The following is a 23,024-nucleotide window of genomic DNA, read 5'->3' on the forward strand; positions in this document are numbered from 1 at the left end:
TATATCCTTTTAGCAAGAGCTAGTCTTTTTTCAGAACCGTAGTATTGATCATAAGAAAAACCATGCAGGAGACACTGGATTTGTTTTACCAATCCTGTTCTGTTGATCTTCACATTATAGTAAATTGTTGTTCAGTAGTGTCAGACTGGTAAGTGGCCAGTTTATAATTCAGTTTATAATTCAGTGGTTATATTTAAAAATAGGCTCCCTGCCTCAGGACAACTTGTATACCAACTGTTAGAAACTTAGCAATTCCTGATCACCTTACAAATCTGTTTTGTAAACCTACATCCTACCAGGAAAGGCTGACAGCGTAGAGAGAGGAAGATACAGCTGCTACCCAGCCAGAGGTGAAGTAAATGCAGCAAGGGGCACACCAGCTTCCATGCCTTGACAGTGTGCTATCTGGTAGATGTGGTTCACTCTCCAGGTACCACAGTTTCCACTGGTATGAACTTCACATTATTATCACTCACAGTTAAAGTTTCATTAGGAAACTAGTAAATCCATGGACCAGTAAAACCAAACACTGCCCTCTTGTGCATGTTCTTTTTCTTCCTTATTAAAATAAAATGGAGGGTTGAACAAACATTTAGTGAATTCAGTGGTATTCAGTCAAGAGACATGTTGAAGAGAAATGCCATTCTCAGTTGTTTTTCATTGAGGTTGTTAGTCTCACTGTTTTTGCCCGACAGCTCCAGAAAATTGTTTCCATTCTTCTTTTCATGGCCTTCATAAAAAGACTTGTGACTAAAAGATGTTACATATCTTTTGTTCTACAATTGTCACGTAGTAATAGAAGTCACACCAAATCTCTACTATAGTAGGACTTCATTTAGGGCTGCATGCTACTGGACAAGTGATAATCCTGTGTTGTTTTTAAGGCTTAGTGATAGGATAAAGTGTGCTAGAAACTCAGCTCCTAAATTCATTGTTACCTTGGAAACTTGTTTATTAAATAATAAGTAGAGTCTAGTGGCAATTAGCGTGCAGCAAGTAAGTTAAATATTTCAGCATAGAATCTTTGCAATAAAGGACCTTGGGAGATGAAAATTTTATGTTAAGGCACATTTCATATGTGGTATCCATAATTCTGTCAGGTATGGATTTTCCTTTTTTAAAGTGGTAAAGACAGGTATCTCACTATCCCAGTAAGGACTTGGGAGCTTTTTGTGTGTGCGCTAGTGATGCAGGCTTGGCGAACCGAGGAGTCGAAAGAAAGATTTCTTGGACTCTCAAGGTCTGGCAGTAGTGCTCCTTTATTCAGAGAATAGCATGGAGTAGCATGGGGACAGGACCCATGGGCAGTGAAGAGCTGCAGGCATGGGTTGAGGGTAGGGCTAAATTTAAGGCATAGGTGTGTGAGTTATCACTTTACAAGACAAAGGAAAGATTATGTAAAAAGTCATTAAAATGGTATCAGTGAGGGTGAGGTCTGGTTGCTGAGTGGTCCTATAACTTTAGACAAGAATCAGATCGGATCAGGACAGGACTTCCTGATATAGATTGGTATGTAGGGCAGGAGCCTTGGGCTTTTCTCCCTGGGGCAGCCTTCATCCTCATCACTAGTGTCTGAGGAGGTACTACTAATTCTTCTACAATAGATTGACTCCACTCTATACATAGAGTTTAAATGTGTATTATGTTGTTCTCCCAAGGGAAAAAAGGTAGGTCAGTGTTATGGTCGTCTCTGGAGCAATTAGATTTCCTTTCCCCAGAGGAAAAAGCCCCTAGGTGAGATGTAGTTGTGGTCCTGGGGCTGTTATAGGTTTCTTAATGATGCTGTCACATCTTTGCTTCTGAGAACGCTTGTGAAATTTACCAAAGAAGTTTAGTTTAGATGATTCTTTGCATCTTAAAGGATGTCTGAAACAATGCCATTTCATAGCTGCATAATGACCATTCCTGTGGCCTTTGAGCCAATGAACTGAGTCAGGAAACCTGAGTTCTAGGTTGTGTGACCTTGAGCAGATCAGGTCTCCTCTCTGGCTCCTGATATGCAAAATAATGAGGAGGACTTTTGTAATATTTCCTTCCATCTTAAAGTTCTTTGATTCTTTGTCAGGATCTACTCTGTAGTATATCTAAATCCATGTGCAATGAGTTATGTTAGGGGATTCTATTGCATTTATGAATTAAGATTCCAAAATTCAACTTCTCATATTTGAATCCTTAAATCTGTTCATAAGCTAATACTAATTTTTCCACTTAAAAGTCTTCTCTTTTCCCAGGCTTTTCTATTCTAAAACTTTAAGAAGCTGCAAAGCCATGAAAACAAACGTACGTCTTCTTCTATAAAAGGATTCATTTATATTTTAGCTTTCTCTTATAGTCACATGAAGCTTCCAAAAGCCTGATTTGAAGAGAACCTTTATTAAATCTGTAGAATTAAAAATGAACTCTTATTTATAAAAAATACATTAATGTAGAACATATTTTGTTTGTTGTACTATAGTGTCTTTGCAAAACAAACTTGCTGTGTGTGTGTGTGAGGAAGATCAGCCCTGAGCTAACATCTGTGCCAATCCTCCTCTACTTTGCATGTGGGACGCTGCCACAGCATGGCCTGATGAGCAGTGCACAGGCCTAGGATCTGAACCTGTGAACTCTAGGCGTCTGAAGTGGAGTGCGCAAACCTAACCACTATGCCACCAGGCCAGCCCCCAAAACAAACTTTTAAAGTATAAATTTGTTGCCAAAAGACGTTAAGATAACTAAGGAAAATATATTATTTAAAAACAATCTTATGCAATTTTATCTTGCTCATGCTTTGAGATAGCAAACTTTATTTTCAAATAATGCTTTTTTAATTACAAAATTAGTGCATACTTATTATAGAAAATATGGGGAAATGCAAGAAAATATAAAGAAGAATATTAAAGTACCCCTTACCACCACCATCCAGAGCATTTCGGTGTGTTTCTTTTCAGTCATTTTTGTGTGTTATATATATATCTATATATCTTTTTAAACAAAAGAAGGTTATACCATATATGTAGTTTTATATGTAATATCATTTATATGCTCTTTAGCCAGCCCTAGTGATCTAATGGCTAAGATTCGGCACTCACACTGCTACAGTTTGGATTTGTTTTCCTGTCAGGGAACCACACCACCTGTCTGTTGGTTGTCATACTGTGGCAACTGTGTTGCTCTGATGCTAAAAGCTATGCCACTGGTATTTCAAACCAGCAGGGTCACCCATAGTGGACAGGTTTCAGCAGAGCTTCCAGACTAAGACAGACTAGGAAGAAGGACTTGGCCGCCCACTTCCAAAAAAATTGGCCATGAAAACTCTATGAATATGTGGGGGACTGGAATTGGCCACCTCAAGATATGTCTCTTTGGCATGAGGATTATTTGGGGCTGGTTACTTTTAATAAACTGTAAACAGGAAAGCAACTCTGAAAAGTAGAATTTACTTACCCTTTGTTAAGAGACATTTACATTGTAAAGGAAATCTCCATCTGTAAAGGTGTCTCCCTCTCTGTACCAGGAAGAAGGGTGGATGACCTTATCTCTAGAAACTCTTGATAAATCAGTGTCTAAGGCAAGGACTTAAATCTGCATGATCTGGTAACCTCCTGTAACTGCCTCCCCTCACCCCCAACATCCTCCTTTGTCTTTAGCTGAGGATGATATTTAATGTGGTGGCTTCAGCCATTTTGGTGAGTTTCTCAGTTTGCCTGAGCCTCTCCCATGTCTACATGTTATAAAGCTTTCTTTAATTTTCTCCTATTATTCTGTCTCATGTGAATTTAATTCCTTCTCTGGCCAGAAGAACCCACAGTGGGTAGAGGAAATGTCTTCCTCCCCTACAAATAGCAATGGAGCATTGTCTGATATAGCACTGAAAGGTGAGAGGATGGTGCAAAAAGACTGGGCAGGATTGTGTTCTGATGTACACTGAGTTGCTTGGAGTGAAAATTGACTGGACAGCTCTAACAATAGCAAATGCGCTCTTTGAAAACATGATTTTTAATGACTAAATCCGTTTTAAGAATATACTATAATTTATTACGCAGTCCTCTACAGTTGGACAGTTAGGTTGACAACTGTATCTATCTAGTTCAGGTCCTAACTTCATAATTGATTATGTTGCCTGTTTGTAGATAGATACAGGGATGTTGAAAGAGAGAAAAGTATTTTGAAAAGCAGTTATAAAATTAGTCAGAGGTAGATTTTTGTAATATTATATAACCCAATTTATTTTTATTTGGGGCAGCATTTTTTTATGAGAAAATCTTAATGGTAAACATAAACTATTTAGAAAATGTGATGTATAAAGAAGAAATTAACATTTCCATTCATACGTAACTACTGGAAATACTTTGGTACATTTACATTTAGTGTTTCCATCTATCTATCTATTTTAAACATAATGAGAATAACTCACATATGATTTTGTAACCTGCTTTTTTTCACTGACATTTTCCCATGTCATTAAATACTCTTTGAAAGCATGATTTTTTTTAATGGCTCCTTCTTCTTCAAATGGCTATACCATAATTTATATAACCAGTATTAATTTATTAGACATTTAAATTCTTCCCAATTTTGCCCTGTTAAATAGTACTGACATGAACACACTTGTACTTACCTTTTGTCGTAAGAATAATGATAGGTTTGGCCAGATTCCCACTACCTTCCTCCAAAAAGCTGAATTTATCCACATCCACATCATAGTGGCCTTGAGTGTACACTGCTCCTGGCACCACAGCCTGCCTTCCATGTGTACTGTCATCGTCTTTTTGATGAGTGAAAATCTGCTTTGTTTTGCCTGTTTGGTAGGTGAAAAGCAGCGTTTTATTTTTGTGTACATTTAAACTTCTCTGATTACTACTGAGGCTGAACATTTTTATAAGTTTATTAATCATTCATATTTCATCTTCTGGTGTTTGTTCTTTTCATTTACCCATTTTTCTATTGTATATTCATGTTTTCTTATTAACTCGTTTATTAACATTTTAGAGAATGAAATCATTAACGCTTTCTGCATTTATTTGAAATTTATTTTACTTTTCATTTGAATGTACATAAACCCAGTGCTTTATTCTTGTGTGACTGCCTTGATTAGTTATGCTTCCTCATTCAGATATTTTCTTCTAGTGTTTTTTTTATGGTTATCGTTTTTATATTTAACCTTAATATATTGGGTTCATAAGGTGAGGATCTAATTTGGTCTTATTTCCCAGCTAGCCAATTTTCCCTTCCTCCTTAGATTTAAGATACTTTCTTTCTTGCACTTAAAGTTATTGTATTTGTTTGTTCTATTAATCTCATCATCAGTTCTTGAACCACAGTTTTGATTAATTAATTTATAATTTCATAATATTTGACAAGATGAGGCCCATTCATTACTATTTATTTTCAAAATGATCTTAACCATTTTAATCTCTTTTTCTAAATGACCATTAAAATCATATTGTTCACTCATACCACTCCCACTGAGAAAAAAAGAGAGAAGAAAAAAATGGGTTTTTTGTTTGTTTTTGTGAGGAAGATTGGCCCTGTGCTAACATCTGTTGCCAGTCTTCCTCTTTTTGCTTGAGGAGGGTTGTCACTGAGCTAACATCTGTGCCAATCTTCCTCTATTTTATGTGGGATGCCGCCACAGCATGGTTTGACCAGCAGTGCTAGGTCTGCATCCCAGGATCTGAACCTGTAAACCCCAGGCCGCCAAAGCAGAGCACATGAACCTAACTACTACACCACTGGGCTGGCCCCAAAATGTGTGTGTTTTTATTTGATTGAAGCGCATTAAACCTAAAAATTCATTTGGGGAGAAATGACACTGTCATATTCTTCATTCTTATCTAGGAATGTGTTATATGCCTCTCCATTTCTTATATCTTTTTTATACCCATCTGCAAATTGAGTAAAATTTTTTGATATATGGTTTCTATATTTTTCTTTAGGTGCTTTTATTTTTAATCCTCATTTTTTTTTTTTAAAGATTTTATTTTTTTCCTTTTTCTCCCCAAAGCCCCCCGGTACGTAGTTGTACATTCTTCGTTGTGGGTCCTTCTAGTCGTGGCATGTGGGACGCTGCCTCAGCGTGGCCCGATGAGCAGTGCCATGTCCACACCCAGGATTCGAACCGACGAAACACTGGGCCGCCTGCAGCGGAGCGTGCGAACTTAACCACTCGGCCACAGGGCCAGCCCCTTAATCCTCATTTTTCTTGCTCTCATGAATAGGTGACGTTTTTCTCTTACAATTTATTTAATTTCTATTAAGTTGTTAAACTGGTTATTACCGATACTTGAAAGTTTTGATATTTTTGATTGTCTATTTAGTACCCAAACCATCTGATTGATTATTTCTGAAACATTTTCAATTTATCCCTTGGTTTTCTTGGTATAGTATAATATGCAAATGATAATTTTTTTTTTCCTCACAGCAACCCTAGGAGGTAGAATTTATTGATTTCACCATTATGCAAGTGATAATTTTATGGCTCTCCTTCCCAATTTATTCTTTAATTCTGTTTCATGTCTTATTGTACTGACTAAGACTTTCAGAAAAATGTTAAATTGTAGCAAGAGAAGAAATTGTATTGGGGGCCAGCCGGGTGGTGCAGTGGTGAAGTGTACGCGTTCTGCTTCAGCGACCTAGGGTTCACCGGTTTGGATCCTGGGTGTGGACATGGCACTGCTTGGCATGCCATGTTGTGGCAGGCATCCCACATATAAAGCAGAGGAGGATGGGCACAGATGTTAGCTCAAGACTAATCTTCCTCAAAAAAAAAAAGAAATTGTATTGTGGATAGTGGGCTCTATTGCCTTGTTTCTGATTTAATGGGGATGCTGCTAGCATTTTATCATTTTATTATTAATGTACCAGTTATCATTTTCACAATATTTTATTGTGAAAATTTTCAAGCATACGGTAAAGTTGAATTTTACAGTTACCACCTAGATTCTACCGTTAACATTTTACTGTACTTTTTTATTATTCATCTCTTAGCAGATTTTTTTTCCAAAGATTTTTTTATCCTTTTTCTCCCCAAAGCCTCTGGTACATAGTTATATATTTTTAGTTGTGGGTCCCTCTAGTTGTGGCATGTGGGATGCTGCCTCAGCATGGCTTGATGAGCGGTGCCATGTCCACGCCCAGGATTCGAACCGGCAAAACCCTGGGCCGCTGTGAACTTAACCACTTGGCCACGGGGCTGGTCCCAGATTTTTTAATATCAGTACTTTCTGTTGTATTACAGAAATGTTTATCTTGACTTGGTGTTCCAAGATTTAAAAAGATCAACAGTGCACTAATTGCTGAAGTTACAAATGAAGATATGGCAATCTCTTGGCCCCATTTGTTATCAAGTATTAACCAACCTAAAAAATTTCAATACAGATTTGAAATGGGGCTTATTATGAAAACTGTTCAAATGAAGGACAATGTTAAGCATCACAAGAAGGGTAGTAGTCTATGGGGCCAGCCCTGTGTTCAAGTGGTTAAGTTCGTACACTCTGCTTCCATGGCCTGAGGTTTGCGGGTTTGGATCCTGGGTGTGAACCTACACACTGCTCATCAGGCCATGCTGTGGCAGCATCTCACATAGAAGAACTAGAAAGACTTACGACTAGGATATACAGCTATACTGGAGCTTTGGGGAGAAGAGGAAGAAAAAGAGGAAGATTGCAGAAGATGTTAGCTCAGGGTCAATCTTCCTCACCAAAAAACAAAAAACCTCCCAAAATCCTTACAGGAGGTAGTTTAAAAAAAAAAAAGAAGAAGAAGGGTAGCAGTCCCACTTAGATTACAAAAGGAAAAATAATGAAAGTTAGAATTTTTTAGTATTTGACTAGACTTTCTAGAGAAGAGAATGCCTCATTCAGCTGACAGACTACTTACTTACAGAAATAGCTGCTTATTCCAATCTACTTTCTAGATGTATTTCTATACTGAAATAAAGTATAACAAGATACGATAGTTGAATCACCTTATCTCTTAAGACCATCCCATTCTTTTTGTACTGACTTGATTTACCCAGCGTATTCATATCCTAGGGCTGACATAAATTTCCACAAACTGGGTGACTTAAAACAACAGTGTATTCTCTCACAGTTCTAGAGCCAGAATCTGAAATCAGGGTGTCAGCAGAGTCGATTCCCTCGGGAGGCCCTAAGGGAGAAACCCTCCCACACCTCTCTTCTGGCTTCTGGCAGTTGCCAGCAATCCTTGGCATTCCTTGACTTGCGGATATATCACACCAATGTGTGCTTCCATTTCCACGTTGTCTTCTCTGTGTTTCTGTTCTTTTCTGTTTCTTATAAGGGCACTCTCACTGAATTTAGGGCCAGTGTGACCTCATCTCGATCCTTACCATGTTTACATCTGCAAAGATGTAAATTTCCAAATAAGATCCCTTTCTGAGGTTCCTGGTGGATGTGAACAACCCACTACACTCAGCAACTTCCTTAACAAGTAGTAGTGGAAAGAGCATGGGCCTGGAAGTCAAGAGGCTTGGCTCTGATCCTAAATCTGGGGAAGTTTCTCATCTGTGACTTTGTCATTGTCCCCATTTCTCAAGTGAGGAGGTTGATCAGTGAATAATCTTTCAAGGTCCCTAATTGTCCGAAAGTCCACATTAAATGAAGAGTCATAGGCATAGCTGATTTCTAGCTCTGTTCCTTTTGTTTCTCTCTGGCCCCTGATTGCTTCTCAGGGGTATTTTAAGGTATGATTAGTATCAGAGGGCTTTGGCATCTTTGGATAAAATATAGAATATCACTATCCTTGTCTGTAAGTGATCTGAGGGTAGTACTCCTCAGGCCTTTGTGGATTAACAAAAGATAGTTGTAGTACTTAGAGGAGGTTTCCCCATTTCTTTCTTCTCTGGCTTCACTCTCTTATTTAAAAACAAACCAAAAAAAAAGTAGAACAAAATTTTTTAATTATTTTGTTTGTTGCTGATGATCGTTTAACACATAGATGGTCTCAAATAGGAAATGGGACAATCAGATTCCAAAGTGTTTTAGTTTAATGTTATTCTCTTTCCTGCCCACTGCCCAGTAATTTTACTTAGGATGAAGAAATGCACACTCGATTGTAGATAGTGGGCAGTGTCTGACAATCCTGAAACCTTATTTTGAATTACTAAAATGGTGAGATTTAAACATCTCTTCAGGAGAGAGAATTACATAAGGGCACAGGACAAAAACAACAACTGTTCATTTACATAGCATTATCCCTTGCTTAGAGAGTTGGTCTCCATCTTCTCTATACGCTCACCCAGACACAAAAGGAGGAATTTTCTGGCTGCAATTTTTTTAGACTTCGGTGTTATTGAAATGAAAGTGCTTCAAGGACATTTCCATTTGTTACTAGCTTATGGTTTCTCATCTCATGTAAATTATTTTGCCACTTTTCAGTTTAATTTTTTGCTGTCGTTATCTGGCAAAATGATTGTTGATTTCTCTCAGTGAAGACATTTACTGATAACTCAACTGACAATGTCCTTTGTCTATAAAAGTGGAGTGCCCTTAGGATTTATTTTATCACTTTTTTATTGCTGTCTGTAGATTTCTGTTTACATTGCTTTCCCTTTTTTGTCTTAGAAAATGTCTAGAGCTATAAAGATTCTTATATGGGATAGAAGTATATTTCGAACTCCACAATTCCAGTTCAGAAACAGGTCCCTTTTACAGTCTTAGAGCCAAGTTCTCCTACAACTTATCCACCTGATAACTGTAGAAATATCTATTCTTTCTAAATAATCTAAAGGTTAAAATGCTTGAAGGTGAATAACAATTAGTGTATACTAGTCCTAAGGCTATCTTTTTTAGTGGGGTCGGGAGTGCCTAAACCTGAGAAGTTAGGCTGTGTTGAATTTTTATTAGCATTCTGAAATGTCTCTTGAATCTCATGTTTCCTCTCTATTTCCATGCCTGAACCTACTTCAGACCCTTTCCTCAGCTATTGCCACAGCTGCCTAACTGGCTTCTGCCTCTAGTATCACCAGGGATATTGCCCTACAAAAGTAATTTTGATCATATAATACTCCTGTTTAAAAACCTTCACTCCCAGTTGCCTAAGAAGTTAACTGCAATCTCTGTCATATCCTTTAAAATCTGAACCCAATGTTTTTCTTCACTTTGATCCCCAACTACACCATCTCATGTACAGCATATTCCAGCCACACTGAACTCCTTCCCATTCTCAGAACATTTTAAGCTCTTGCATGAGTCCCTTTCTTTGTACGTGTTGCTTCCTCTGCCTCATATTATTTCACTTTACCCGCTCTCTGCTCTTTCTTAAAGACCCTGCATAAATGTTGATTTCTCTCTGCTCCTGTATATTATTTTCACATCACTAATATAGTCCATTTTACAATATTTTATAATGTGTTTTGTTATATAAATACATCTCCCAGTGAACTGGGAATGCACTGGGAAGCTTTGTCTGGTTCATCTTTGCCACTATTTAGCCAATTGCCTGGTATAAGCTAGGACTCAATCAATACTTTTGGGTGATTAAATGAATGCTTAATTAATTATGTCCAAAATCAAAGTCATTAGACCTATTTCCCAACTTCTTTAATAGTCGTTGGTTATATATAGTTCAAAAATAAACACTATACTAATGTAACTGTATTTAGCTATGTCTTAGTCTAAAACCCCTGAATGTACCTAGACAAGGTAGTGTACAATATGGTGAGATCCCAACTGGTTTTCTCCTGAAAGAGATATTCTCGGTTTCACTAAAAGCCTTAACTGAAACCACTATTTTCTATGTTTTCACCTTTATTTCCTTCTTTCATTCATTTATTTCTTCATGTATTCATTTATTCAACCATCTATTAATCAAGCAGTTACTTATTGAGTGTCTTTTACTTGCCAAGCAAACTCCTTGGGCTTAGATAGCTCCTCTTGTGAGTAACTAGATAGAAACTGTAGTTATTGTCTTCTTTTATGCTTCCTTTTTTGCTGAGCAATTGCCATGTCCTCTTTCACAGAGCACATGTGAAAACGACTTAGAGGATTTTAGTTGACATTAAATTCAGATAGGTCAACACAGTCATGTGCCACATAACTACATTTTGGTCAATAATGGACCACATATGTGACGGTAGTCCCGTAAGATTAATACCATGTAGCCTAGATGTGTAGTAGGCTATACCACCTAAGTTTATGTAAGTACACTCTACAATTTGCACAACAACGAAATCAAAACAACGCATTTCTCAGAACACATTTCTGTCATTAAGCAACACTTGACTATAATGTGATGTCGTCCTTAGGTGACTATATAATTTTCTGTCCAAAGTAGGATACTTTGGGGGGGGAGGGGTGAAATCTGTTAATAATCCCAGATAACAGCAGCAAACCAAAATAGATGATCACCCTATACATAACCCCTATAGTCTAATCAGATTGCATTACTCATTCATTGTCTTCTGTTTTCCAAGCACATCTTAGGTTATTATGCCTTTGTATCTTTGTCTTTACTGTTAACTTTGCCCTTTCTTCTCCAATGCTTGAAATTTGTGTGTTTTTCAGAAGCCCACCCAATTCACTGAGCTTTCCCAGATCAACCTAGTCCATAGAGATATCTCTCTATCCTGAATTTATTCAGCACATCCTTTATCTACTTAATTAGCAGCTAGATATATTCTGCTCTGTTGCAGTTATGTTACTGTTTTAACTGTTGTTTTGACTCCTTCTATTGTTTTGACTTTTTCATATCTTCTTCTTCAACTGAACCACATGTTCTATCGAGGCCTATATTTTGAACTTACATCTCCTCTTTAAGTATACTGCCTTATTCATACTCATGTAATACATATTTTTTGAATATTTTATTTCCATGCCTGCCTTTGTCTTTCCTAAAAAGTCTTCCACTTTACATCAATATTATTGGTCTGTTCCCCTCCACAAAAAAAGCTTTAAGACCATTGAAATTAAAATTTTTAATTATTACATTTTAAACTTAAATATTTACTATGAGGTACCTTAAAATATATCATTTTGTCAGTTTAGGTATACTATTTATCTTGAATTAATTAGTTTTTTGTTTTGGGGGGGTTTTTTTGAGGAAAATTAGCCCTGAGCTAACATGTGCTGCCAATGCTCCTCTTTTTGCTGAGAAAGATTGGCCCTCAGCTAACATTCATGCCCGTCTTCCTCTATTTTATATGTGAGACGCCCGCCACAGCATGGCTTGATAAGCAGTTTGTAAGTCTGCATCCGGGATCCGAACCAGTGAACCCCAGGCCACCAAAGCAGAGTGCGCAGAACTTTAACCACTCTGTCATGGGACTAAGCCCTAGACCTGCATTTTTTAATTATGAAAATAATGTCTTCGGGGCCAACCCTGTGGCTGAGTGGTTAAGTTCGCACATTCTGCTTTGGCGGCCTGGGTTTTCATAGGTTTGGATCCCTGGCGGGGACATGGCACCACTCATCAGGCCATGCTGAGGCTGTGTCCCACATGACACAACCAGAGCACTCACAACTAGAATATACAACTATGTTCTGGGAGGCTTTGGGAAGAAGAAAAAAAAAAAAAGCTTGGCAACGGTCGCTAGCTCAGGTGCCAATCTTTAAAAAGAAAAAAATAGATCTTTAACAGAAAAGAAAGAATTGCCAGGCTTAAAGATTTAAAACTATAGTGGATGAATTTTTATGTTCTTGAGCCTTTGATTTAGAAGAAGTTACTGATTTATTTTTACTCTTATCTTCTTTACTTTACAGAGTTAGATCCTAAAAATACAGATTACAAATGAGTTTTAAAACTTTTTAACTCGTTATATATGCTATGAATAACCAAAAATTCTAATTTAGCTTCCCCAAATACTATAGCTTTATTCAGTTAGTCACTAGAATAGCAATCACAATCCTGATATTTTCTAGGTGATCCAAATACACTTTCCAACCATAAATTTTGTAGAGTTGTATTAATCATTAAACTTGTTTTTAATTGTTTCAATGTTTTCACAAAGTTCTTTTATTAAAAAAGAAATTTATAAAAATAGCGTATGTTTGTTTCAGAAATTCAACACAGAAGTATATAAAGCAGAATGTGAAAACCAATCTTTTCTTTCCAGTTTTATTGAGAAATAATTGACATACATCACTGTATAAGTTTAAGGCATACAGCATGATAGTTTGATTTACATATATTGTGAAATGATTATTGCACTAGGTGCACCTAACATCCATCATCTCATATAGATACCATAAAAAAAACGAAAAGAAAAAAATTTTCTCCTTCTGATGAGAACTCTTAGGATTTACTCTCTTAACAATCTTCCTGTATATCGTATAGCAGTGTTAACTATAGTCATCATGTTGTACATTATATCCTAGTACTTATTTATCTTTTAACTAGAAATTTGTGCCTTTTGGCTACCTTCCCCCAGTTTCCCCTCCCTGCACCTTCTGTCTCGTAACCACATGTCTGATCGCTTTTTCTTTGACTTTGGGGGCGTTTGTTTGTTTGTTTTTGAGGAAGATTAGCCCTGAGCTAACATCTACTGCCAATTCTCCTCTTTTTGCTGAGGAAGAGTGGCCCTGAGCTAACATCCCTGCCCATCTTCCTCTACTTTATATGTGGGACACCTGCCACAGGATGGCTTGTCAAGCAGTGTGTAGGTCTGCACCTGGGATCTGAATCAGCGAACCCTGGGCCACTGAAGCAGAACGTACAACCTTAACCACTGCGCCACTGGGCTGGCCCTGTTTGTTTTTTTTTTTTAGATTCCACATATAAGTGAGATCATACAGTATTTGCCTTTCTCTGTCTGACATATTTCACTTAGCATAATGCCTTCAAGGTCCACCTATGTTGTTGCAAGTGGTAGAATTTCCTCATTTTTTATGGCTGAAGAGTATTCCATTGTATATATATACCACAGCTTCTTTATCCATTCACCCATCAGTGGACACGCGGGTTGTTTCCATGTCTTGGCTATTATAAATAATGCTGCTGTGAACAAGGGGGTGCAGATATCTTTTTGAGCTAGTATTTTTACTTCCTCTGGATATGTTACCAGAAGTAGAATTGCTGGATCATATGGTAGTTCTATTTTTAATTTTTTGAGGATTCTCCATACTATTTTCCATAGTGGCAGTACTGATTTACAGTCCCACAAATAGTGCACAAGAGTTCTTCTTTTCCATATCCACACGAGCATTTGTTATCTCTTTGTCTTTTTGATGATGGCCGTTTTAACAAGCATGAAGTGATATCTCATTGTGGTTTTGACTTGCATTTCCCTAATGACTAGTGATGTTGAACATCTTTTCCTGTACCTGTTGGCCCTGAGCTAACATCTGTTACCAATCTTCCTCTTTTTCCTTGAGGAAGATTGGCCCTGAGCTAACATCTGTGCCATCTCCCTCTATTTTATGTGGGATGCTGCCACAGCATGGCCTGATAAGTGGTGCTAGGTCCATGCCCAGGATCTGAACCTGAGAACTCTGGACCACCAAAGCAGAACACACGGACCTAACCACTATGCAACCGGGCCGGCCCCATTGTTTTGATTACTATAGCTTTATAGTATAGCTTGAAATCAGGGACTGTGATGCTTCCTGCCGTGTTCTTCTTTTTCACTATTTCTTCAGCTGTTCAGGGTATTTTGTGGTTCCATGTAAATTTTAGGAGTGTTTTTTCTACTTCTGTAAAAGAAAAATGCCATTGGAATCTTGATAGAGATTGCATTGAATCTATAGATGGCTTTTGGTAGGATTGACATTTTAACAATATAAATTCTCCCAATCCATGAATATGGAATACCTTTCCATTTATTTGTGTCTTCTTCAATTTCTTTCATCAATGTCTTACAGTTTTCAGTGTAGAGATCTTTCACCTCCTTGGTTAAATTTATTCCTAAATATTGTATTGTTTTTGATATTATTGTAAATGAGATTGATTTCTTTTGCAGAAAATTCATTGTTGGTATATAGAAACACTAGTGATTTTTGTATGTTGATTTTGTATCCTGCAAATTTATTGAATTCATTGATTAGATCTAATAGTTTTTTTGTCTGAATATTTAGGATTTTCTATATATAAAATCATGTCATCTGCAAATAGAGACAATTTTACTTCTTCCTTTCCAGTTCAGATACCTTTCATTTCTTTTTCTTGCCTGATTGCTCTAGCGAGGACTTCCAGTACTTTGAGTGGTGAGAGTGGGCGTGCTTGTCTTGCTCCTGATCTTAGAGGAAAAGCTTTCAACCTTTCACCATTGAGTATGATGTTAGCTGTTGGCCTGTCACATATGGCCTTTATTATGTTGATATATGTTCCTTCTGTGCCTAATGCATTAAACAGTTTTTATCATGAATTGATGTTGGATTTTGTCAAATGTTTTTTCTGCATCTATTGAGAAGATCATATAATTCTGTTCTTTCGGGGCCGGCTTGGTGGTGCAGCGGTTAATTGCGCACGTTCTGCTTCAGTGGCCCAGGGTTTGCCAGTTCAGATCCTGGGTGCAGACATGGCACTGCTTGGAAAGCCATGGTGTGGTAGGTGTCCCACATATAAAGTAAAGGACGATGGGCATGGATGTTAGCTCAGGGCCAGTCTTCCTCAGCAAAAAAAAAAAAAAAAAAGAGGAGGATTGGCAGCAGTTGTTAGCTCAGGGCTAATCTTCCTCAAACATAAAAATTAAAATTGAAATTTGAGGGGTAATCTTCCTCAAAAAAAAAATCTGTTCTTTCATTCTATTAATGTGATGCATCACATTGATTGATTTGCATATGTTGAACCATCCTTGCATCCGAGGGATAAATTCCACTTGATCATGGTTAATAATTCTTTTAATGTACTGCTGAATTTGGTTTACTAGTATTTTCTTGAGAATTTTTGCATCTGTATTCGTCAGGGATATTGGCCTGTAGTTTTCTTTTCTAGTAGTATCCTTTTTTGGTTTTGGCATCAGGATAATGCTGGCCTCATAAGATGAGTTTGGGAGTGTCCCCTCCTCTTGAATTTTTTGGAAGAAATTCTTCTTAAAATATTTGGTAAAATTCACCAGTGAAGCCATCTGGTCCTGGTCTTTTCTTTGATGGGAGATATTTGATTAGTGATTCAATCTCCTTACTGGTATTTGGTGTATTCAGATTTTCTATTTCTTTTTGATTCAGTCTCGGTAAGTTGTATGTTTCTAAGAATTTTTTCATGTCTTCTAGGTTGCCTAGTTTGTTGGTGTATAGTTATTCGTAGTATCCTCTTATGATCCTTTGTATTTCTGTGGTATCCATTGTAATGTTTCTTTTTTCCATTCATAATTTTGTTGGTTTGGGTCCTCTCTCTTTTTTCCTTGGTTAGTCTAGCTAAGAGTTTGCCAATTTAGTTTATCTTTTCAAAGAATCAAGTCTTAGTTTGGTTAATCTTTTCTTTCTCTTTTTCTTTTCTTTTTTTTTTTTTGGTTCTCTATTTCTGCTCTAATCTTTTTATTTCCTTTCATATGCCAACTTTGGGCTTGGTTTGTTCATCTTTTTCTAGTTCCTTAAGGTGGAGAGTTAGGTGGTTTATTTGGGATCATTCTTGCTTCTTAATGTAGGTGTTTATTGCTATGAACTTCCCTCTTAGACTGTTTTTGCTGCATCCCATAAATTTTGGTGTGTTGCATTTCCATTTTCATTTGTCTTAAGAAAGCTTTTTATTTCCCCTTTAATTGTTTCATTGATGCATTGGTTGTTGAAGAGAGTGTTGTTTAATTTCCATGTGTTCATGAATTTTCCTCTTGTTATTGATTTCTAGTTTCATGCTGTTGTGGTCAGAGAAGATACTTGGTATCTTTTCAGTCTTCTTGAATTTACTACGACTTGTTTTGCGGCCTAACATATGGTCTATCCTAGAAAATGTTTCATGAGCACTTGAGAAGAATATGTGTTCTGCTATTGTTGGATAGAATGTTCTATATATGTCTGTTAGGTCCATTTGGTCTATAGTGTTGGTCAAATCTGCTGTTTCCTTAGTGAGTCACTGTGTGGATGAACTATCCATTGTTGAATATGGGATATTAAAGTCCCTAACTTTTACTGCATTACTGTTTATTTCTTTTAGCTCTGTTAGTTTTTGCTTTATATATTTAGTGCTTTAGGTACCCAGATGTTGGCAGTATAAACATTTGCAGTTGTTATATCTTTTTGATGAACTGACTCCTTTATCATTATGTAATGACATTCTTTATCTCTTTTTACCATTTTTAGTTTAAAATGTCTGTTTGTCTGATATAAGTACAACTACTCCTGCTTTTTTTTTTTTTTTTGGTTACCATTTGCTTGAAATGACTTTTTCCATCCCTGCCTGTGCATAGCAATGGAAGCTTCTGTATCTGATACTGGCTTTGCTCTGGGGGTGATCAACTCTGCCCACCCACCTCTTGGCTCAAGTACCATTGGGCCACACAGCTTCCAGGAGTTACCAGCCCTTCTAGTCAGACAGGTCTTTGCAAGGTACACTCCACAGCTGGTAGGGCTGTGACTCGGCTTCTTGCCTGGGTGTGGCAAACCAGGTAAGGCTGGGAAAACGCCTCATTTCAGGATCCAAATCAGGCAGATCTGCACCCTGCCGAGTTCCCTGGTCAGAATGCACCCCCAAATTGGTTCTTCAGATGAACAAAGCTGCTGGTTGAGACTACTACTTGAGCACTACAGGTATGAACTCAGTCTGCTGAGATCCCTGTGCTGCTTGTTGCAAGCCCCACCACCCTTCTCCATCGATCATAGTCAGATTCTCAGTGACTGAGCCCTGCAGATACACCTGCAGTCCCCGTGGTGCAAGATCAGAGGAGGGGCTCCCACAAAGTGACCCACAGTGCTGGGAGGGTGGGTTAGTTGTCCCCATTGGGTTCTCTTTTCCTACTGGAGGCTCAGGGGAGATCTCTTTGTGTTTTGCTGTGCTGGCCTGGGGGAGGGGCAAGGTGGTCAACATGTAGCCTCTTCTCTTCCCCTCTAATGCAGTCTGTCTTGATCTCTGACGTGCAGGCGGGTGGTTCAGTCTCCCATGTTCTAGGGTTGTATCAGTGGTGTCGTCTCGTTGGTTATTCTTCTTGTGAGGGAGAGTGAAGTCAGGAACACCCTATATCACCATCTTGGTGATGTCACCTGTGAAAATTGATCTTAATTACCACCAATATTTCCTTGTCTTTTGCCCACTCCAGCATTCTTGCTTCCAAGAGATAATCATCATTTGTAACAGTTTAGTATGTATCCTTCGAGACCCTGTTGCAATAACTCTATATCCCTGGTTACTAACCGTTTATTTACAGTGATAACTCATTTCTTTTGAAGTCCCTATACTGGGTTGGTGGTGACTTTGTTCATCGTTATTTTCTTGTCAACACTATCATCAATGAGGAGTGCAAATAGGATGAATCAGATTTGCACCTTAACCTCAGTTTGCTTTCATTGTAGTAGGAGAGCTGTATGCAGTGATAACTATAATACAAGATGAAAAAGGTGTAAGAGAGGAACAGATGAAGTGATGTAGGATTTTGGGAGGGAGGAAAAATTTTCCCTTTGGCCAGGAGGTAACATTTGAACTATATCCTAAAAGACAGACAAGGTTTGGGTTGGGGGAAAGGCAAAAAGCAGATATACTGGCAGGAGAAAGGCACAGAGATGTGGTGAGTTTACAGAGTTATTCCATTTTCCTAGACTGTAGCATGCATATATGGGAGTAGCAGCAGATAAAGATGCAAAGGTAGTTTTGGGGAGAACTCTGAACACCTCTGTAATATCTTTACAAATCTTTGAACAGAATAGTGGCATGACTAGAAATATGCATTAGGAATATTAATCAGACATTAGAGAGGATAGAGTATCAGTCACAAGCGTTGCAATAATTTGGAAGAAGAATTAATGCAATGAGGTGTAGTGGCCATAGAGCTGTTGCTGAAACAGGACCTGTAGGTCTTAGCAACTACCATATTCCATAAGATCTAAGAAGGCTTTGATTATAAGACACAGTTTTATTTTATGTACCAGTGAGGGGGGAAAAACATTGCCAGTTGATTTTCAGACCACCAATTATAAGATGTATCCTGATTTTAGAGATTATAATAATGGAGAAATGTGCATTATAAAAATCAGTGAAATAGAGTATTTGCATGGGTACAGTGAAAAGATGGGGTATGCAAAAAAGAAAGGAAACAGTTTAGAAAATGAAAGAAGGCAGGTGAGATCAAAGATACAAATGGAGAAGTGGATCTTGAAGAGGAAGAAATGAATGAGCAATGACTCAGAGAAGTTTAAAAGTTGAGAAGCTAAAAACATTAAGCAAACTCATTAAATAATCTCCATCTTGGTAAAAGAGGAGGCAAGGTCATCTGCAAAAAGAATGACAGTGGTGGGTTTGAGGGCTTGGGACTTAAGAGTGAAAAGGTTTCAGGTGAGTGGAGCATGAAAGATGGAATATTAAAGACGGTTGGTTAGAAAGGACTAAAAGAATTCCCGTCAGAAATGAAGGACCCAGGGGCCGGCCCCATGGCCGAGTGGTTAAGTTCGTGCACTTTGCTTTGGGGGCCCAGGGTTTTGCCAGTTTGGATCCTGGGTGTGGACATGGCATCGCTTACCAAGCCATGCTGAGGCAGCGTCCCACATACCACAACTAGAAGGACCCACAACTAAAAATATACAACTAGGTACTGGGACGCTTTGGGGAGAAAAAGGAAAAATAAAATCTTTGAAAAAGAAATGAGGGGCTCAGCTAAGGCTGAAAAGCACAGACTTATAAAGAAACCAATTGGCCCTATCTTATGACTTTGTCCAGGAACAGTTGGTACCCTGAGAAAAAGATGGAAGAAAACACATGGAAGGTACTTTCTCTGCAGGGTAGGAGATTGGCTGGACAGGTATGGTGGAAGGACAGAAAAGCTAAATAATCCCAGTTTCTCCTAAGGGATGGGGTTTATTTGGCTCGCCATGGAGTTCAGGCTAAGAAATGAGAGTTGAGGCCAGAAGAAGAGTAATAGATAAACAGATTTTTTTTTTTAAGTTAGGGAGGTGGTTTTAAAAAGATTCAAGATTAAAATATAAAGAAAGTAAAGAATAAATTAATTTGAAGAGGAGGAGTAGGTCAGTAGAAAGTTGATTGGGGAATTTCAGACTTTAAGATTATGGAATTCTGGGGATTGCGTCTTAAAGAAGTATTATCTTTCTAAAACACAGATCAGAGTCTCTCTGTGTGGCTTGAAAACCTCTATTTCAGGATGAAGTCTTTACTACTTAACAGAACAGACAAAGCTCATCACAAGCTGACCCCATCCTACTTTTCCAGGCTAATATCTTATTTCTTCTTGTGAGGCCCATATTCTTACCACACTGAACTCTTCTCTGTGCCCAGAATCCTCAAGGCTTTTATCTACCTTTTGCCTTTGCACATGCTGCTCCCTTTGCATGAAATGCTCTTCCGCCTTTCTTCTGCCTTGCAAACTCCTGCCCATCTTTAAGACCTAATTAGATGCCACTTGCTCTGCTAAGTCTTTCCAGGCTCCTGCAAACAGTACTGAGCACCCCTTCATCTGTTCTCCCACACTACTCTGCCCAGACAGCCTATGGAATTTTACCACAAGTATATTGATTTATATGTCTCTCTCTCCAGTAGATTATAAACTCCTTGAAGTCAGAAACTATCTAATTCTCTTCTTTACCCATAGTGCAAGCACATAATCTTGCTTTTGTTGTCTTTGTTGCTGAATTTTAAATGAATGAATGAACTAATCCAGTGCTTCTCAAACGTTAATGTGCATTTGGATCACCGGGAGATCTTGTAAAATTCAGATTCTGATTTAGTCTGAGGTGGGGTCTGGGATTCTGCCATTCTGACAAACTCCCAGGTGATGCTGGTGCTGCTGGTACATGGAACTAATCCAGAGTGTCTTTGCTCAAGTAAATAGCAGAAGATAAATGTCAATAGGAATGTGGAAGTGGAGCAGTTATGGGGACAGTGACTTGGAAAAATCCTCAATATGAACACTGGAGCCCTAAAAATGATAGCAGAAACTCATGTGGGAAGAGATGCTTAAATCATGGAATAAAACAGGAGACCATTGTGGGGGATAGTAGTTGATAAGACTGGGATGACATAGTTCTGTTACTTTTGTTTTAGAAAAGGAAAGGCTATTTGGTGATGGCAGCTGCTATGAGTTGTGACTGCAGTGAAGGATGTTCTCCATGGAATGGGCTGAGGGGAAGAGGAGTGGTGATGTCAGAAGTTGGGTTTGAAGGCTTACAAGAAGGGATAGGGGCCTCCAGTGTTTATTCCCAGTAGGATGGCATTTTCACCAATGCAGACAGGTGGGTGAGGGAATAGGAAAGCTGCATTCTAGGGGAAGGGAACCCTCTGAAGAAAGGGGAGGTACTAGAATTTGACAAGGGGTATTTCCTGATCTTAAGTTTCCAGGCTCAAAGCACAAAAATTTTCTTTTTCTTTTTTTAAACTCATAGATGACAGAAAAAGTAGCACTAGTAAGCATTCTGTTTCCACATGCAGTCTTCCGGATCTGATAATACTAGAGATGGGTTCAGTAAACCTAATTTATTTAAGTATTATTTTACAGAAGTAATATATGCTTTGGAAAAAGGCAAAAATATTTAAGAAATATTTAAATCTCCTCTCACTAACCCTCTTCCCCAACAATCAAGTAATCAATATTTACAGCCTGATGTGTTCTCGTCCAGCTTTTATCCATGAAAATTTATGTACACATAGAAAGGAATTTTTCAAATTGCATAATGGTATTTTCACATGCACATTATTCTGCAGATTGTTTTTCCCACTTAGGAGTATGTCATAAACATCTCTCCAGATCAATGGACGTAGCTCTAACTTATTTTTTTCTTAGTCATTTTTAAATAGCTGTGTATAAATACACATGTACCATAATTTGTTCTGCCATTCTCCTGTTGTTGGACAATTGGGTAATTTCCAGTTTTTGCTACTACAAACAATATGAGACACAAAAAAAGTCCTGTTGTTATCAGTGCCTCAGTAACAGAACCCTGTGATTTCAACCAGCCATACATATCACAAGTAACTTAGATCAAGGACATCTTTTAATGACGCATAGCAGTGGCTAGGCCTGTGTTATCCAATATAGTAGCCACTAGATGCATGTAACTATTTAAAGTTAAATGTGCTAAAATTAGGGGCTGGCCCCATGGCCAAGTGGTTAAGTTCGCATGCTCTGCTTCAGCGGCCCAGGGTTTCGCTGGTTTGGATCCTGGGCGCGGACATGGCACCACTCGTCAGGCCACACTGAGGTGGCGTCCCACATGCCACAACTAGAAGGACCCGCAATTAAAATATACAACTATGTAGTGGGGGGACTTGGGGAGAAAAAGCAGAAAAAAAATAAAATAAAAATAAATGTGCTAAAATGAAAGCAAATTAAAAATTCACTTCCTCAGTCACATCAGCCTCATTTCAAAGTGCTCAGCAGCCACACGTGAGTAGTGGCTACCCTATTGGACAGTACAGACAGACCGTTTCCATCCTCACAGAAAATTCCATTGGACAGTCTGGACTAGACACTCAAATGTTACATCCTAAATAAGAACATATTTTTCAGTGTGCTAGTGTTTTAATGAGAGCACGTTTTAAAAAGTACAAACTTTGTGTCTTCATCGGTTGCCTCTGCAGTTACTTCAATGAGAACCAATACCCAGATGAAGCAAAGAGAGAAGAAATTGCAAATGCTTGCAATGCAGTTATACAGAAGCCAGGTAAGGCAGCAAGCACCGCTTTGCTCTGTGGTGGAGCTCTTGGCTTCACATTATCATTTAGGACTTTAAATCTCTTCCGACTCATCCCTCTAGGATGCTCTCAGCTCCATCTGCACCATCCTCCTGTGGACAGTCACCGCCCTGACCTGTTCAAACACTACTACTTAGGGATGTGATTCTGGTACTCCAAATCAAATCTTCACATGGGAAAGTTTCCAAGGAGTGTTCCTGCTTGGGATAGGAGACCTTGAAATTGTTCTTTTAAATATTATAGAGATTTCTTTTTCCAAAAATATAGCATAAATATATCAATTCCAAAATAATTTTAAAGTT

The 23,024-nt window shown here is 38.1% G+C and overlaps 1 protein-coding gene across 32 annotated transcripts in view; it reads left to right on the top strand.

Annotated features, from left to right (window-relative positions):
- HMBOX1 (homeobox containing 1) overlaps positions 1-23,024 on the top strand; it is a 179,882-nt gene that overhangs the window by 151,991 nt on the left and 4,867 nt on the right. For all 32 annotated transcript variants that reach the window (XM_070261296.1, XM_070261293.1, XM_005607706.4 and 29 more), the window contains one exon: positions 22,609-22,691. In XM_070261296.1, the coding sequence (XP_070117397.1) occupies positions 22,609-22,691 (83 nt within the window). The remainder of the gene's footprint in view (positions 1-22,608; positions 22,692-23,024) is intronic.

This window comes from Equus caballus, chromosome 2, assembly GCF_041296265.1.
Source record: "Equus caballus isolate H_3958 breed thoroughbred chromosome 2, TB-T2T, whole genome shotgun sequence".
In the NCBI taxonomy this organism is placed as follows: domain Eukaryota; kingdom Metazoa; phylum Chordata; class Mammalia; order Perissodactyla; family Equidae; genus Equus; species Equus caballus.